Here is an 18,450-nt window from a genome sequence, read left to right on the forward strand (position 1 = left end):
CCTCTCGTAAGCCTTCATTCACATGCGAGCTGAAAAAAAGCTTTCGATAAACTTGACAGGTACTGTGGCACATAATACCTGGAGTTATCATAAACGTAAGCCACTTCGTCGAAGTTTTACTGAGTGGCCAATATGCGTTCGAGGTCCCAGTAAAGGCTTGGTCCACGCACGCGATCATGCATGGGTGACGAAAACGTGGCCCCTGGTTCAAGGCCCCCTTTAAAAATTCTAATTAATCTATCATTAGCTTATGAATCTTCTATATGCAGATTTTCCTGGAAATGCTTGTTTCTCTTTCTGTACTCAATTGAACTGTATTTTTCAGCGAATTTAAAATTTGTTAGCTCCTATAGTTTTTTTATTTGTTTGCCAGAGATTTTATTAGTAATATAGTTCATGTTGTTGTACCTGAACGACCTGGATAAGGCTTTGCTAACGGCTCTTATCTTGACAAGCTGCTCACTTGAAAGCCAATCAAGAAGTAAGCTTATTGCAGGCACGCCCAAAACGCCTCTATATTTAGGCCAGAGGTCAATTGGTTTGGACAAACTATGAATATATTTAGGTATGATATGGATATGAGAGCACCGGGGAAGATGAGCTACTCTCTTTCATCTCTTGTTATCCATGCATTTTGCGAATAGATGAATTGTTGAATTGCCTCATGAACAGATGAATTGTTTTCGCATTTTATTTTCAAAATGGAAGATCTTTGCGTAATTCTTCTAGAATCTGACTAAAATTGTATTGGTACGTGAACCTTTATACAGCGGGAATTAAACAGTCCTGTGCCGCTCCACCATCGTTAATAATCTTGCGTGATAGTATAGGTATCGTGAAATGGTGTATTCCCTTGATATAAGATACTTCTATATATTTATTTTGTTTGACGTCGTAAATTATTCTTTGTAAGAAGTAATACTATCTCTACCAAAACATTGCAAAACTGCCGTCACGGAACTCACCTCTATACCTGCGAATTTTCATTACCTTCACATAAAATACGAGAATAGATATTTGAATATCTCCTCTGTAACAAACTGAACTTTTCATTGCCTTCCTATATGTACTCATGCTTCTTAGTAAACTGCGTTGTTGCTCAATTCCCCTAAAAACGCTTCACCGATGAATAATTCGACCTGTACCTCAATGCAGAAAAAATACTTATTTTTATAATATATGGCGACTTGCCGCTCCTCCCTTAGTCCCTTACACATTAACACAGCATTAATTTTTGTTGGTAATGGCTTGGACGTTATGCAATGTACCGACCTTTGCCCCTTGTCTTGCCCTTTGTTTTACCTCCATGCACGAACCCTATTTTAATATTCAATTGTAACCCGGATACCCCTGCCTGTTGTATAATTCATACTCGACATGTACACCGTGTTGTAATAACTCTTCGGTCATCGAGTTTTAAAACGCTAACAAGGTAAGTATTGAAGCTCTATTACCATTTGCATGCGTGTTTCTAATCTTGACAAGCCATTTGGCAGAGAATGAGTTACCTCCTGACCACACTGAATGTATAAACAAACATCTCTCCTCATATCCCAACTTTTGTCAGCGCCATGGCTGCATTCAGTTTACTTAATTCATTACTTGAGTAGCTCTTAAAACAAAACGCTTTTGGATGTTATCGTCATATTTCGTCCGCTTATTAAAATACCTTCCTGTTGATCATCTGTCACACTCAATGGCTCAATTGTGATGTATTTTGCTCTGGAATTGAAGGCTATATAGCATCGTTCCTAAACTTCTTGCTGCAACAAATTTCTCCTAGCTCGTGATTACAGAACATTGAATGCGTGTTGTGTTTAAGCAAGCTGATAAACATTGAGATAATGATACGTGGCTCTTCTAAGCTGCAACTTATTCATTCTGAAGTACTCGAACGTTACCTGTCGATTTTGTACCTTGTCAAGAAGCGGTATTACACATGGCCTAAATATATATTTTATTCATCATATAGATGTGAGAAAATGTACAGAAGTTGTTAGTCATTGACTCGATGTAATGTTTTTCCGTATTATCTTTTTTTATTTTCTTAATTATTCACAATTCTCAGCCGGATTACCAACAGGACTGAATGACATCAATATTAATCCAAATCGGGATATTTCTTTAAAAAAATTGAACTTGTCTGCTTCATGTCACTGAAATTAATTTTTACTTAACTCTACACTGTGCACGTAATTAGGACTTTTTTTATAGATATCCTACGACCTCGACTCGCACGTCGCGTTGTGACCTCAAAGCTCCTCTTCCTGCAGTCCTGCTCTTGTTTTTTCCCGTATTTTTATGTATCAGTTGTCTCGCTTAGCAGACATCTCGCCTATCTTGCCAAGGCATCAAGTTTCGTTAAAATTTCCTTGTTCTAAAATCTAAATAATTGTAATGAAAATTTGATACTGAAATTATTACATTGCACCGCGTGTGTATAAATGTATAAATACAATTACATTTTGGTGGCTTTCACGCATTTGTGATTTGTTATGAATCTCAACTAATTTTTTTGTTTTTTTTTTGGAAATTTTGTTCGCGACATTGTCCGCACAAACGCTGTTTCATCGGCAATCCAAAACTAACCTAGTTCAATAATCAATTTTTTATTCATACAGCAAAATAAAAAAAAATAGTACAACTGCAGTTTAATTTCGAAATATCTGCCAGTATTGAGCAACCTAGAGTTCCCTAAGCCGCGCCGTCAACAGCTTGCGTCGTTCACTGAAATGCTACAGTTTCCCAGGACTCGTGCAACGCAGTCACCTTCCTGCCGCGTCAAATGTTAATCACCGATGCAGGCCTTGTAAAGGTCACCTGGTGTACCCTTGTGTTCATAGCTCTGCTCTCTATCTACTTAACTGAACACTGAAGCAAAGTAACTTTCTTCTCCCAAACAAGTCTTCCTCTTTAGTTATTGAATTCCGGGCAAACATTTCAGTTAATTCCTTCCTATTTGAGAACTGCATCACACATTCACATATATGAATGGGTGTTATTGTCCAAATAGTGATACGCATTCTTGCTCACAGTACGAACAAATGATGGACGTAGCACTGATTCGCCTTAGCCAGGTCAAACTGCGTCAGGATGACCCACACTAGAGCAAAAGGTGCATCGCTATTAGGGCTAAGTTTAGCCCATTTATCCAAGAGCAGAACATGCTTGTGGACGTGTGTATCAAGGCGTCACTAATTGATGGCTTATCATCCGACGTATCCGGATAACAGACGCAAATTTACAATATATTTGAGCTGAAGTTGGCACCAAAAAAGAACTCAGTAGCTGGCCGTAAATTTCGCCTGAATCCTAGCGAATAATTCGCTGATATGGAGTGGATCGACAATATTTAAATGGAGACCGGTTACGTCTGATAAGCTTTTATTTTCATGGCTGCGAAACTATAGTTTTAGGAGTTCGTTAATTCAAAGCAAATGATAATTTTTCTTTAGTTAATTATGATGTCGTGCATCATTTTTTTACGTTCACCCGTTAGTTAGAGTTTCAGTGATGCTATTGTAGCTCAACAAGAGTTTGTATAATAGAATTGGCTTTTGGTGAAGTGCAGTCTTTGCAGGTGAAGTACAATTAAACCAAATATCATTAGCACTCGGTGGACAATTTTATCAATGGAGGAATAAGTTTATTTTTTAGTTCAATGACGTTCTGGGGCATCAATTTGAAATATTTTCCTTCTGCAGTGCGACTCAAAAATATTTTAAATTTTTCATTCAAAACGATAGTTTTAATTTCGATCAATTCCTTTTCAGGAGAATGATCAAGCTTTACTAAAAGTTGTTCGTGTACTTTGATGAAAGTGTGTGAAATTAACGTTTTTCTATCCTCTGTTGGGCTGCTTCCAACTAGATCTTGTTTCGAAGCAACCACAGAGTTACGTGCGCGTTATTAATACCCATTTATATTTTCCGTTAATTTGACCCTGCTGTGTGCATCGCAATGCATTGAAAGGTTATTTCACATTCGCTACATGAAGTTATTGCAGCGCGTCTCGGAACGATGATCAAATCTTTCGCTAGCCTATTGTTGTGAAGCCAGCAAGCTCGTTAAGTCGAACGTGGGGTGTCATAGCTGTTATTTCGTGTCGTTTGAAAAAGTTTCATCGAAGAAGCAACTGACTAGAGCCCACTATTTCTTTATAACATCTTTTTGGTCTGATTTATATCGTGTGCATGCTAATTGTGGCTAAGCCGGCCATTGTTTAGCTGCTTATTTAACATCCGAATTGTCAATACCTGAAAGAGTATGCTGTTAAATTTCTCTCCGACAATGAGTTTCTTTGCTTCCGTGTCTTCTATATTATTCACCAGCCTTCTAGTCAGTTGTATTACTCACACTGCTCCCCTTGTTATCAGTGACAATCCACTCTTTTGTGAGGTGAAATGTGCAAGTCATTGCAATTTCTCGATTTTGATGTATTGATTATTTGACGTATTTTTTGGAGATAAAATTAATCACAGTTTCGATTCGATTCGAAGCTCATGTCCCTGAATTTGAATTCACTCAGCCTTAAGTATATCGTACATGGCCTTAAATATACCGTAATTTGAGTGAAGTTTGTCATGATTAGTCTGAATTTGCTGGTAATTCACGAAAATTGCCTGACATTGCTGGTAATTGTCGTAATTTGTCTGCAATTACTGGCAATTCACGTTATTTGCCTGAAATTACTGGAAAGTCACCTAATTTGCCCGAAATTACTGGTAAATCACGTAATTTGCGTAAAATTGCTGTTAATTCACGTTATTTGCCTGAAATAACTGGTAATTGTTGCAGTTCGCTTGAAATTACTGGTAATTGTAAATTACGGGTAATTTACAATTACACTTTGCTGGTAATTCACGTAATGTACCTGAAATTTCTGAAAATTGACGTAATTTGCCTAAAATTGCTGGTAATTGCAGAGCTGTGCCCAGACTGTGCGGCGTACTACAGCAACAGGTCGGCGTGCTACATGATGCTCGGCAGGTACAGAGATGCCCTCAACGACGCTCAGCACGCCGTCGCTCTCGACCAACACTTCGTCAAGGTACGACACCACTTCAACAGCTCGTCTCTACTGGAATTTGTTTAGTAATATATCGTAATCACTAGATATATACTGTATTTTTATATACCTATGTTACAGCGAATTTGTATGCTCGATAGTAATGCATCGTTGTCGCTAGATATAGGCTGTATTTTTATATATGTTACAGCTGCTCTTGCCTGAGATTTTTTCATTTTGTATGGAATATGACGTTGATGATGTAGGGTTATCGAAATGTTTAGAAAATCTTCCATCTGATTAAATGACTGAAACTGACTCACCTGACTTACTGTTTAATATCATGCGTCTTCACCATGAATGAATTCGGCACTATAAAATTATCTTGCTCGTTGGTCTCAAACTAGCATGCTGCCTGCTAGTTAGTCGCCTAACCTGCAAATAGACGCCTACTTACTTAAAATAACATGCTAGCAGAAGCCTTCTAAGGGTACGCACACAGTGGAAGCAGGTTTGCCCGCGCGGGCAAACCTGCTCTAACCTGCCACAAGAATGAACATATATAGGATAATAATGTAAGTGTTTACAGTGAAAACCTGTACGAATAGGCTTCTGTGTTCTATGGTTTCAGGCGCCAGCCTGAGCAGGTAACCAGCACACTGGCAACCTGCTTTCACTGTGTGCGTACCCTAACGTGACTAACCTGCTAGGAGAATCCTGCCTACTTGACTATACTGCTAGTATAAGTCTGATATCTCCACTTACAAAAAGAAGACTTCTCGATTCACCTTGTAAATATACGTATGATTAAATGGTTGCGCAGGGTTGGATCCGCGTGGGCAAGTGTCACGTGGCACTGGGTGACGGTGTGGTGGCACTAAGCGTGCTACGCCGCGCTCAGGACATCGAGCCCAGCAACTCTACAGTGCATCAGGAGATCGCCTCTGCTCAGGCGCTCCTTACATGCGTCAGGGAGAGCCAAGACGCTGCCACCAAGAGCGACTACAGAACTGTTAGTTGATCGTGCAGTAGTTTATATAAATGGCATTAAATATAATGATTACAGAAGTGCCAGTTGATCATGCATTTTTACATTAAGTCTAACGACTGCAGAAGTGTCAGTTGATCAGATCGTGCATTAGTTTTTTTTTGTAATTGACATTAAATCTAATTCTTACAGAACTTTTATTTGATCATGCATTTTTACATTGAGTCTAACGACTACAGAAGTGTCAGTTGATCAAGCAATGGTTTCTGCATTAAGTATCTTCCCTCTAACTCTTAATGTCCGATGTACTTGTATTGGCATTACATCTCATTTTTAAGCCACCATTTCCAGAACTGTAAGTTGATCTCCCATTTCTTCACTCAGCAATATCTGATTATGAATGCTAATAGTTTCTTTTCTAATCTAGATCCTAAATTTTAACGTCACGCAAAGTATTGATATCCTAACCATTATTTCGCTTCTAAAATGTCAAAACCGTCAATGAATATACGTATACTTGCTTTGCATTTTTAGACTACTAATTCTAACGGTAGTTCTCGTTAATCAGCCTTAAGATTGGAATATCATCGAGGACGGTTACTGTACACAATGAGTTAATAATTTGTCACTGTTAACGTTAGATTGTCGTGTACCATTTGAATTAATCAAAATCGTCATGGTTTCTTCATGGTCGCTTATGCTGGTATTACCCTATATAGGAATTGCATTGATGACGATTGATGTATCCATACGTAAATAGGTTAATAATTTTTCTCTTTTAATATTAATTCTTTATTCTTGGGGATTGTTTTATTTTTAATATCAGAGCTTGTCTGCATTTCGTCGCGTCCGGTAATGTTTATGTCTCGGCAGGCACTAATGGCGTCACTGACCTTAATTCGTCAATAATTCGGCCATTAATTCTTCAATAACTCGGCCACTAATAGCACGACCACCACCAATTCGGTGACCGATTCGCAGCCACTAATGGCAAGGCCACTAGTGTCGTTACGGCCGCTTAATCGTCAATAATTTGGCAACTGATGGCACGGTCTCTAATGCTGGTGTGTGTGCAGGCGGTGTTCCACTTGGACCAGGCTCTGCGCTACGCTCTGGGCGGTCTCGAGCTGCGCATCACCAAAGCAGAGTACCTCACATTCCTGGGACGCGCCTCCGAGGCTGAAGATATCGTCAAGTCAGTCGTAGATACGGCCTCATCCAGGCTAATATTACGCTCATTTTTATTATTAAGCAGCTGTTGTGTATGCCGTTATATTATATATCCCAGCCATACCCGGCCATTCCCAGCCAGTACCTCACATTCCAGGGACGCGCGTCCGAGGCCGAAGATATCGTCAAGGCAGTCAGAGACACGGCCTCATTCAGGCTGATATTTTACTCATTTCTTGTTGTTTCCACGGCATGAAATTACCATTCACTCATTCCTTGTTATATTGACTGACATAAAATTAACATTTACTGATATATATGTAGTTCAATTATAGGAGAGTATTATTATCTTTTGCTGATGAATTGAGGCTTCAATTACGGGAGTGTAAGCTTATCATTTAACTAACGGATTGATTCTTCAATTAAGGTAATTAAGCATCACCAATAAATGAACAGTCCAGCATGCAGGCAGTGGAGAGTAGAAAGCATCATTGTCCCTAAATATTCAATGCAATTTGTCGTGCATTAATCCAGGATTCGAGCGAAATCGTAACGGTCGTGAATTAATTTCTAACCGCGAACATTGTGCATAAACTTTTGTTGTGACTGTGTCAGCCGTCAACCCCCTTGCGTGAGCTCAATTATCGATTATGTATATCCATTCTTGTCTGTGTTGAGACTGAAAATGGATATTTAAGTTGTGTTTTATAATGACTGACTTATAACTATTTTCTCTCATTGTATAAATAACACGAAAGTTCAAAAGGAACTAGAGTTTTTATTTTATATATTTTCATTTTATTTCGCACTTTTATGGGTGGTTCTTTGATGCTGATGTTCATGCGGCATTGAATTTGAAACAATTCTGTTAGACTGTTCGTATTAAGTACTGTTAAATGAGCTCGTCAAGGTTTAGGAGTCGAGTTAACTCTCAAGTTAATCAATTAAGACAAGCTCTTATTTACCTACTAATTGACTTGCCTTGCTGTCCTCAGTGACATTCTAGTGTCGGACAACAACCACGCGGACGCGCTGTACGTGCGGGGGCTGTGCCGCTACTACCAGGACAACCAGGACGCCGCCTTCCAGCACTTCCAGAAGGTCTTACGGCTCGTGCCTGACCACAACAAGGCCAAGGAAACTTACAAGGTCTGCTGTTATTACAGTAAAACTTGCTACCTCAAGTGCAGTGGATCACACGTTTATTGTTGGCTGAAATTATCTCAACGTTGGTTGTTCAATTTACGTCACGAAATTATTCGATTTAGGTAAAAAGTTTTGTAGAAGCGAAGGAAGTGCCTAGAAAGTTCATTGTACTGTGTTGCGAGAACCGGTGCGTGATCAAACTGAGCTCATATTGTAACTCCCATACCGAAATTACTGAGCTATGTAAGCATGTTAGCATCTAATTCTTATTTGTTTATTTATTCTCATTGATCATTTAATGAACAATTTTTAGTCACTGTATTATTAAGCAAACTTGGTTACTTGTCCAACATACGTTATAAAAGAGTTTATTATTTGCTCCATTTATGATTTTGCTGGACCCTCGATGAAGCAATAATTTAATCTACCGACGAGAAATTGTACAGAACTGACAATAACCCCTAAAACATTGCCGGTGTTGCCATGCTGACCTTCCTCCTCATTTTCCTGATTTAATCTATATCCTATAAATTAATGTTATTATGTTTGTTGCAGCGGGCGAAGTTGCTGAACCAAAAGAAAGAAGAAGGTAACGCAGCGTTTAAAATGGGCGACTTCGCTCGTGCTTATGACATTTACTCGGAGGCTCTCAAGATCGACGTCCTCAATAAGAACACCAACTCGAAACTTTATTGCAACCGCGCCACAGTCGCTGCCAAGGTGCGATTTTAGTTCTTATATTCAACTTCATTTTGTTAACAATCTCCTAATAATTCGTATCTTTATTTGGTTTATAATGATTGATACTAGAGAAGTAGCTTTCTGTACTATTCATTTGATTTCATTTAAATTCTTAATTGGTATTGACTGTCAATAATGAGTAGCTGAGAGCACTGCAGCATCATGGAATCCTCGACAGGAGACGTTGAAGTGATGCATATTGTCAGTTGTTGATTGCCAAACTCTCTGTCTGAAGTGCAACGCTCAATAGGGCTTATTTTCCACACCAATGATGTACAGTTGTGGTGGCTCCCTTGCACAAAATTATCTTTCATATTAATGCAATGGACAGAGAATGACCATCCTCGCGTTCTGGCGCTCTAGTTGTGACGTTCTGAATGTAACCATTTTAATTAATGCAGTGTTCTTGTAGCGGCTTATATGGAAGATAGGATGTAACATTTTTCATGCGAGGAATTTAAAAGCAAAGAAAACGCCAAGAAAATTCATCATATCGATATTGAAAACGTTTTCAATATCAATATGGTGTATTTTCTTGACGTTTTCTTTGCTTTTAAATTCCTTGTGAATTTGCGATATAAGCCGGACTGATAATATAAGTATTTTTCATGCGATGTTATTCATTTTTTATTTTGGATTTTATGTGGTTTGAATGATAAAGAATTGGTGTTGATGGCTCGTAACAAATCAATACAAAGTATAAAATAAATTTGGATTTTCCAGTAACGGTGCAATTAGTTTTTTTGTTTTACTTAAGGCTTGTCAAGCATGACCTTTTAATGTATACCGTAAAATGGGGTAACTTAGACCGGCGGAGTAACTTAGACCACTTTTCGTTTTTTTAACAAAAACCCCCACAACTCAAAAACTATTTGACATAGAAAAATTTTGTCAATGGGAATTAAAGGCCTAATACTGAGGCCACATAACACAATAGAAAAGATTTGAAAAGTTTGCATATCTAATAGGTTAAAAAATTAAAAATGTGACCCATGAAAAAAAGCTATTATTTAAAGCCTGTCAGAGTACCCCCTCCAATTTTTTTATTTTTTGGTTAAATAACTCCAGGTTTTGATGCATTGTAGTACATTTGCAAACTATGACACTTTCCTCAATTTTGTCATTTGCATATGTAACTAGAAGAGTTCTACTACAATGCACCAAAACCTGGAGTTATTTGGAGTTATTTTACCAAAAAATATAATTGATTTTACCACCCGGTCTAAGTTACCCCAAGAGCTGGGGTAACAAATACCATCACTTTTTTTGAAATTACATAAAGACTATGAGAGGCAGGAGCCAGCCATTTATGGTGAGTGAAGCTAGAGTATAGACCTGTATTTTGCATGATTCAATTCCAGTTTAATTTAGCTAGTAAAAAAATTGCATCATTTATAAAAAAAAAGTGGTCTAAGTTACCCCATTTTACGGTACCTACAATGTTATGTTCGCGAGAAATTTGTTACTATTATTTGGCTATTTTGTACGAGTGTTAATTCGCAGGATTACTTTGAAGATCTTTACTCATGAAACTTTTACAAACGCCGAAATTTAAAGCAAGTCAAGGTCTGCCATCTGTATAGTGTTTGTGTCTTGTAAAGTCATCCTACGTCTGGAACTCACCCTGTATTGTATTTCGTGATGTCCTGACACTGTAACTCGCCCTGTATTGTATTTCGTGATGTCCTGACACTGTAACTCGCCCTGTATTGTATTTCGTGATGTCCTGACACTGTAACTCGCCCTGTATTGTATTGCGTGATGTCCTGACACTGTAACTCGCCCTGTATTGTATTGCGTGATGTCCTGACACTACCTTACTCTGTATTGTATTGCGTGATGTCCTGACACTGTAACTCACCCTGTATTGTATTGCGTGATGTCCTGACACTGTAACTCACACTGTATTGTATTGCGTGATGTCTTGACACTGTAACTCACCCTGTATTGTATTGCGTGATGTCTTGACACTACCTTACTCTGTATTGTATTGCGTGATGTCCTGACACTTTACCTTACTCTGTATTGTATTGCGTGATGTCCTGACACTTTACCTTACTCTGTATTGTATTGCGTGATGTCCTGACACTTCAACTCACTCTGTATTCCTCCCGCAGCTCGGGCGGTTAGAGCAAGCCATCAGCGACTGCACGGCAGCGCTGCAGTTGGACGACAGTTACGTGAAGGCTTACCTACGACGCGCCAACACGTACCAGCAGACCGAGCAGTACGAGGAAGCCGTCAGGGACCTCGAGAAAGTCTACCGCATGCAACGCAGTCAAGGTCTCGTCATAACCGGCGTCTCATTTTAATCGTCTGTCAAATTCAGTCAATATCTGTCCGAGCAATTAAAATCTGATTAATTATTTAAACTAGATCCAAGAGTTGAGATTTACCGATGGAAAACTGAATTGCGATAATATGTGCGTACGGATTTTTCTATGGAATGATAATAGTTTGTCTGGGACGTTATCATATTGATTGAAATGTTCAGATGAACGTTCGGGTAGGCATAAATATAGGCATCTATCGATATATCTATGCCTACCGGGCAAAGGTATCTATCATGTATAGATGCCTATTTTCTTTCACCGGTTTCTTAGTGTATGAGTTTGCGAATTTTTGTGAAAGTGGTTTCTTCATTGCTCTAATCAATGAACGGAAAATGAAATATATTCAGATCAAAGAATTTCGGATTAATTTTTAGAAGAGAAATCGATTTTCAATAGTTTTCAGGCGTAATAATTTTCAAGTTCGTGTTCAATTTACCATGCTTATAGCAAAATTGAGCATATATTGCTTTTATTTTGGTTTATCTTTTAATAACTTCTCATTGTAGCAACATTATGTTATTCCAATTAAGAAAAACCTTGTGTACCTCTTTTAATGCCGAGTGTGAACGTATGGAATAAAACCACATGTACCTCTTTTAATGCCGAGTGTGAACGTATGAAATAAAAACCACATGTACCTCTTTTAATGCCGAGTGTGAACGTATGGAATAAAACCACATGTACCTCTTTTAATGCCGAGTGTGAACGTATGGAATAAAACCACATTTACCTCTTTTAATGCCGAGTGTGAACGTATGGAATAAAAACCTTACGTACCTCATTTAATGACGAGTGTGAAGTATGGAATAAAAACCTTACGTACCTCATTTAATGACGAGTGTGAACGTATGGAATAAAAACCTTACGTACCTCATTTAATGACGAGTGTGAACGCATTCCACCAACAGAGCACAAGCGGTTGCTGCACGAGGCCAAGACGCAGCTCAAGCGGTCCAAGCGCAAGGACTACTACAAGATCCTGGGCGTCAGTAAAACTGCCTCTGACGATGAGATTAAGAAGGCTTACAGAAAAATGGCTCTACTTCATCACCCTGGTGCGATTATTTCTATTTGACTCCATATCATTCCTCGCCTTTCTGTCATAATTGAATTATTATTTTATGCCCTTGGTAATAATTGATGTAGGTATTAATTTTTTATGTTTGGGATTTGTTGTAAATCTGATTAATAGCTTGTGACAAGCGGGTGAACATTTTTTGTGTAACGTGCACAGAAAGCGCAAGAAATTATTTCAATTTTAATTATTAGAAATTATTATGCAAGAATTTATTATGCTATTTTAATTAATTACTTTCTAAATAGAAAGTAATCACCGTTCGTCGTTGGCACAGGTAGCATCACAAACTAGGATGCGCAAATTTTATCTGCTTTTACTAAATTTTTAATTTACCTCTACATGTGCGTAATTAAAATATAGCAAATTACCTGTGTGTTTTTCTGGGAATCTTGCATTTTTGGAAAATATATTGCACGTGTATACAAAATAGCATGCATCTCAAAAAAATAATAAAAAGTTTTCGCTCCCTTCTTATTGTTCTGGTTGTGCTGCAGATCGTCACTCGAGCGCAAGTGCGGCGGAGAAGGCTGAGCACGAGCGTAAGTTCAAGGAGCTCGGCGAGGCTTACGCCGTCCTCACCGACCCCAAGAAGCGCGGCATGCACGACCGCGGCCAGGACGTCAACGATCCTGACTGTGGCGGCTTCAGGGATGCTGGTGAGCCTTTATAATTATCTTTGATTATTATTGCACCATATTATTTATTATTGCACCTTGTGCTGAGCGCAAAAATTAATTGAAAAATAGGTTATGCTTAATCATTGCACCATTCATCTTGAGCTGAGTGTAAAAATTCATTGAAAATGGGTTATGCTCAACACCATTGCACCATTCATCTCGAGCTGAGCGCAAAAATTCATTGAAAAATGGGTTATGCTTTACAATTGCACCATTGAACCAAATAGTATATGACTATTTTTTTAATTTTAGGTCATTCGTTATTGGATAAACGTAAATACTCGACCGAAGAGAATTTAACATAAAGCTTGTAAATTTGAAGGTTAGCTAGTCGGAGTCGTTGACAAATCAAAACTATCGAAATACTCTTGCAAGTTGCTGTTACAATATATATTTAAATACGAATAACTTCAAGCCTAATTAATGATTCACTTCCTAGTTCCTTGAAATTCAAATGATTTTTTTTTTCTTTGCAGGTTTCGATCCCAATCAAGTTTTTGAAGCCTTCTTTGGCTCGGACTTTTTCGCATCTCAAAGCCACCACTACTACGACCAAGGCCAAGCCCAGCACCAGCACCAACAACAACAACCGCATTTTCAAAGCCAGTTCCAGGGGCCTCACCCAGGCTTCCAAGGGTTCCCTGGCGGCTTCCAGTATGGCTTCTAGTACAAGCGAGACTGGAAAGTTGATCATACTGCTTCTGTTCGACGTACTCTCACGACTTTCTCATTTTGTCATTAGGGATAAACTTATTTTACTACTTGTGCAAAGTCAACATTATTCCAAGTGCCCGTTTTCTGTCTGGTTCAATGAGCTACATTCTGTCTAAAAATTACACTAAAATCAACGTCAAACCTGCTATAACGCGCGTTCTAATTTTAACACGGAGGTCATTTTTAAATAGAGCGGTGCCTTGACTTCTCTACTGGTCTACCTGATAATTAATTGGTTTAATCGTAGCACTGGACTTTCTTTATGGGCCACATTACATCATTCATTACATTACAACGCAGATTCTTATTAACCCAACTTAACAAATCCGCTGTTAATCGGTGAAAGTTATCATTGAATGTTGTTATTCGTGACTTGCACATCGTCCCCAGCATCTTCCTTTGTATATCACTCACCGCCTGATACACGAGTCAATGTATTTCTTTACATTTACGTTTTATTTTTTCGTGTAAACTTCTTTGAAAGCTCTTTTTTAGAGTCTTTGTCTTGCTGTGTGCTGGTTTACCTGGATAGAGAATGGCGATTAGTGAAGAATCTTGTTTTATACTCCAGAATAATTCCTACAAATAAATAATTAAATCACGGATGTTTTAAATAAATACATGACTACAGGTCACCTAGCTGTAGAACTGTTGATACGTTGGGAGTGGGTTGCGTTAGGTTGGGTTGATGATGCATGTACTTGATATATATAGCTCTGTTCTAGTGACGCATGTAAATAATTAGAATGAAGGCAAGGTTCGAGATTAAGCGTTTGTTGTTGCGTTCATCTCATAAAATTCAAATAACCTTCTTTACATGGAAAAAAAAATTTCTTTGAAAATTGTCAAAACATCTCAATTGTTTTCTGTTTCTCAATGTTGACAAGCTCGATAATCGGAGATTAATTTTTGTCAAAATGGAATAATTTTGCTGAGAATCGATTTGAGGATGATTTAATACTCAGAAATTACTTTTGGACTGCTGTCTTCAATACATTTAAATTCTCTCCTTTGTTCGTTGATTTATCACACGCTTGTTAGAACAATAACGTGGAAATTGAATGACTGACTCTATAATTATGATGGCTTCGTAGTATTTATGACAGAAGCGAACCTAGCGTTGTAACTCCCTTCATGTTAATTGTTCGGGTGAATGGCAATGTTTAATCTTCTGTTGTTTATTCAATTGTTTTAATATTGTGTTGAGTCCTTTTCTGTTCGTTATCTGCTAGTTGAATTTAAGGGACGTGAATTCAGGATTATTTAATCTAATCAAACTTCGAGGCGTCAAGTGTCTATGTCTTCATGGATTGAAGTGAAGATATATTAGTCTTCGTTCAACATAACTCCCATGAGCAGATTCAGCAAAGACGTCATCTATCGTGCTAGAACGAACTATCTTTGTCCTTTTCCAGTTTCAATTGCGCTAAAAAGCATGAATGCGCTGACTATATAAAGTATCTAATAAGAATTTATTAATTTAGATTTTCATGAAGGCTAATGCAAAAGTTAGTGAGCTATCGCGTTTTATATCGTGCTAGTAATCATTTCTTTCGTTCCTAGTCCGTATATGGGATGACGATAATTGCTTTTTCCGTGGTACATACATGGAATTAGCACAGAATCTTTAAGTTGGTTATACATTAATGTCCAAGGTGTGAAAAACGATCGGGAATTAAGTTGCAGCACCACCAAAATTTTAGCTAACATTTGACCTTGAAGGATTTAAGTTAAAGAATATTCTGTGAATATGGATTACCGACCAGAAGCTTCCACTGGACCAGAGAGTATCTTGAGATTTTAAATACTTGGATGTTTCTCAAATACTCGCCTGCACGTATGATGTTTTGGCAATTAAGTATTACTGAATAAATATGCCTAAACTAAACTAAACTAAAACTAAACTAAAATATGCACCAATTCACCGACTAATTTAAACTTTTTCGCTGGTTCATGCCATATATCGTTGAGAAATATTTTGGTCATCTTTAAAATTCAACATTCTGCCCGGCACAGAACATACAAATACAATTCATGGTTGAACTAATATATATAGTTCAACCATGATAGTATGATACAATGGTAAATGGTTCTATGCCTTCCGTTATAGCCTCAAATGCCGCAAACGACTTCATCGCAGGGCTGATCCGAATAATGTTGTCTTCTTCTTATTATTTGTAAATAGTGTCATTTTTTTCGTACCTTCGCAGCTGAGAAAGATTAGGGTACAAAATAGTCCGTTAGAATCTCTTTGCTTCAGGTGTCTGTGTCGTCAAATAAGCATCTTTTGTTTTTTAGGCTCACATCTGTGCCGGCCGGCATCCTGTACTTACTCCATAAGAAGCCCACAATCACCATGATTAAAATTGTATTTGTTCCTGAGTAACTATTGCCCCTCTGCTATGACATCAGTGTTCTATTTTACAATGATTTGAATTGCAAATGGCCGCAGTTTACAGGGAATATTTAATAAAAGGGCATGAACTTGTGTAACAATATTTTAATCAGTTTGACTCATTACCTATCAAAGTACAGTAATAACGTTGAAGGGTGCGGTAATTGTTCCAATTTTTATTCCGCAGGTCTAATGGAAATTCTTACGCATAACTGAATTCAATTAGATATATGTAATGTAAAATCTTCATATTAAAAACGTATTTCAACCATTCTGTCTTTTCTTCATCAATCTGGATCCGCATGTATCTGTAGGTTCTAGGTTGCACCGTTGCATTGCTTGCTGAGTGCTTAGGTACTGTTTTCTGCTGAGTGCTCTCGGACGGCTCGGGCCCGCTCGGCCATCCGTGGCGGGCCAACTGATAATACAAAATTACTTCAGATATATCCCTGGTCCTGGTGTCATAGTCATTGCGATCCAGCTGCCTTCGACCCTTCGAAACCAGTCATCTTAGATCTTTCTCTCACATCGTTGTCAATTTTTACTGTTGGAGTGTTGGTCAGTAACAGTTGGTGCGCGGTGGCCCATAGTGGCAAAATGAAAATGGCAATGCAGAGTATGTTAGAGTTAGACAGTAGACACTTCCTCCGAGTTCATTTTTGAGTCCTCTAACGACTCAAAACGACTACGTAGGTGCACCGTACCGTCCGTACGCGGTACGGCCGCCTTTCACAAACGCATGCTCTGTAATATTTTCGTCTCATTGGCAAAGCAGATTGTTTACATATCCTATTGCAAAGCAGATTGTCTTCCTCTGTTTGTTCCTCATCCTCAGGCTCAACTTCCTCAAGTTCATTTTTGAGTCCTACTCCTATGAGAAGTATCCAGTAAAGTATGGATACCATACCAGATACCACCATTATCATGCATAAGAAATTGGCTGAAATTTTGAGTAGATGAAAACATGAAGAAATTAAAAACAAACCGATTCTAAAAAATTTCTGGTTTGCCACTGCAATTGTCATGATAGTGATTTTCTTTAGGTTAGCCTATATAAAACTAAAGAAGAACCTGGTCTAAGTGGTCTTATCACTCTTATGACATTTTGAACCAATCACTGCTTCTTTACGCTTACAGACCGACTGACCGAGCAGCGAGCGCCACACCAGCGCACCACACAACACACCTTACCCAATCCCAACACTCATTTAGAATAGAATAGAAGTGTCGGCGACTCGGCGTTGAAGAAATAGGCCCATGGCCTGGCCTTTAATACTGAAGAAAGGGGTGGTCTGACTGGTCTCACTCTCACTGTCAGTCCTGTCAGCTGATAGAAGCACTGGCTATTATTTTTTATTTTGAATACATTGATTTGAAATCCTATGCCCTGGTTTTGAGTTCTGAGGAGCCTAAATTTTTAATATGTATATGAAAAATTTAGGTTTCTGTATAGGTAGATTTTAATGCTGTTGACATTAAAAAATTTTGATGTTTGAATTATCTCTGATGCAAGAAATATTTGGTTTAAAAATTTTAATTTTGATAAAACCAACTGGATCCAAAACCTGGGTTGGGTAAACGCATCATATTCTGACACTGTGGGTAATTCTGACCATAGTGGCAAAGCAGAGAGTTTTTTAGACTCTCCCTCAAGTTCATTTTTGAGTCCTATATGTAGACCAATAAAGTATCCTGGATACCAGCATTATCATACATAAGAAATTGGTTTAAATCTTGAGTAAATGAGGAAATTAAAAATGAACTGATTCTAAAAAAGCTCTGGTTTGCCACTATGATTCTGACACCCCTTAACTTTTTCCTTTATATTAAGCTTGGTCTGACCGTCTGAGTTCCACCGTGGAACTAAGACTTATGACACCGCATTGAAGCTACAACAATGAGTCGGATGAGATATGTACCATTCAATTTGTAAAGAACATACCAATCGAGTAACGCAGTCTGATTTTTTATTTTTGCCTTAGTTTTTTTACACGCATCTCTCCGTTTTCTTCTCATTTTCTTCAAATTCCCTCCCCGGCTCCCTTCCCCCCCATTTTGAATCCAAACTATGCACAAATCTCAAAGAAGGGCTTCTTTACTTGATGGGTATGGTTTTTACAAATCAAATGGTATATGTCTCATCGCTGTAGCTTTAAAACTCTAGGAGGAGATAGGTTTGCCGTGACAAACTGACAATAAG

At 38.2% G+C, this 18,450-nt stretch overlaps 1 protein-coding gene across 3 annotated transcripts in view; it reads left to right on the plus strand.

Annotated features, from left to right (window-relative positions):
* The window catches only part of LOC108672429 (dnaJ homolog subfamily C member 7), a 68,925-nt gene extending 52,692 nt beyond the window's left edge, over window positions 1–16,233 (plus strand). For all 3 annotated transcript variants that reach the window (XM_018160103.2, XM_018160096.2, XM_018160086.2), the window contains 9 exons: window positions 4,926–5,050; window positions 5,832–6,020; window positions 7,073–7,191; window positions 8,162–8,315; window positions 8,868–9,032; window positions 11,171–11,336; window positions 12,295–12,441; window positions 12,959–13,120; window positions 13,618–16,233. In XM_018160103.2, the coding sequence (XP_018015592.1) occupies window positions 4,926–5,050; window positions 5,832–6,020; window positions 7,073–7,191; window positions 8,162–8,315; window positions 8,868–9,032; window positions 11,171–11,336; window positions 12,295–12,441; window positions 12,959–13,120; window positions 13,618–13,808 (1,418 nt within the window). In that variant the 3' untranslated portion in view covers window positions 13,809–16,233. The remainder of the gene's footprint in view (window positions 1–4,925; window positions 5,051–5,831; window positions 6,021–7,072; window positions 7,192–8,161; window positions 8,316–8,867; window positions 9,033–11,170; window positions 11,337–12,294; window positions 12,442–12,958; window positions 13,121–13,617) is intronic.
* The last annotated feature ends 2,217 nt before the right edge of the window (window positions 16,234–18,450 follow it).

Source organism: Hyalella azteca, unplaced genomic scaffold (assembly GCF_000764305.2).
Source record: "Hyalella azteca isolate HAZT.00-mixed unplaced genomic scaffold, Hazt_2.0.2 contig14775, whole genome shotgun sequence".
NCBI lineage: Eukaryota > Metazoa > Arthropoda > Malacostraca > Amphipoda > Hyalellidae > Hyalella > Hyalella azteca.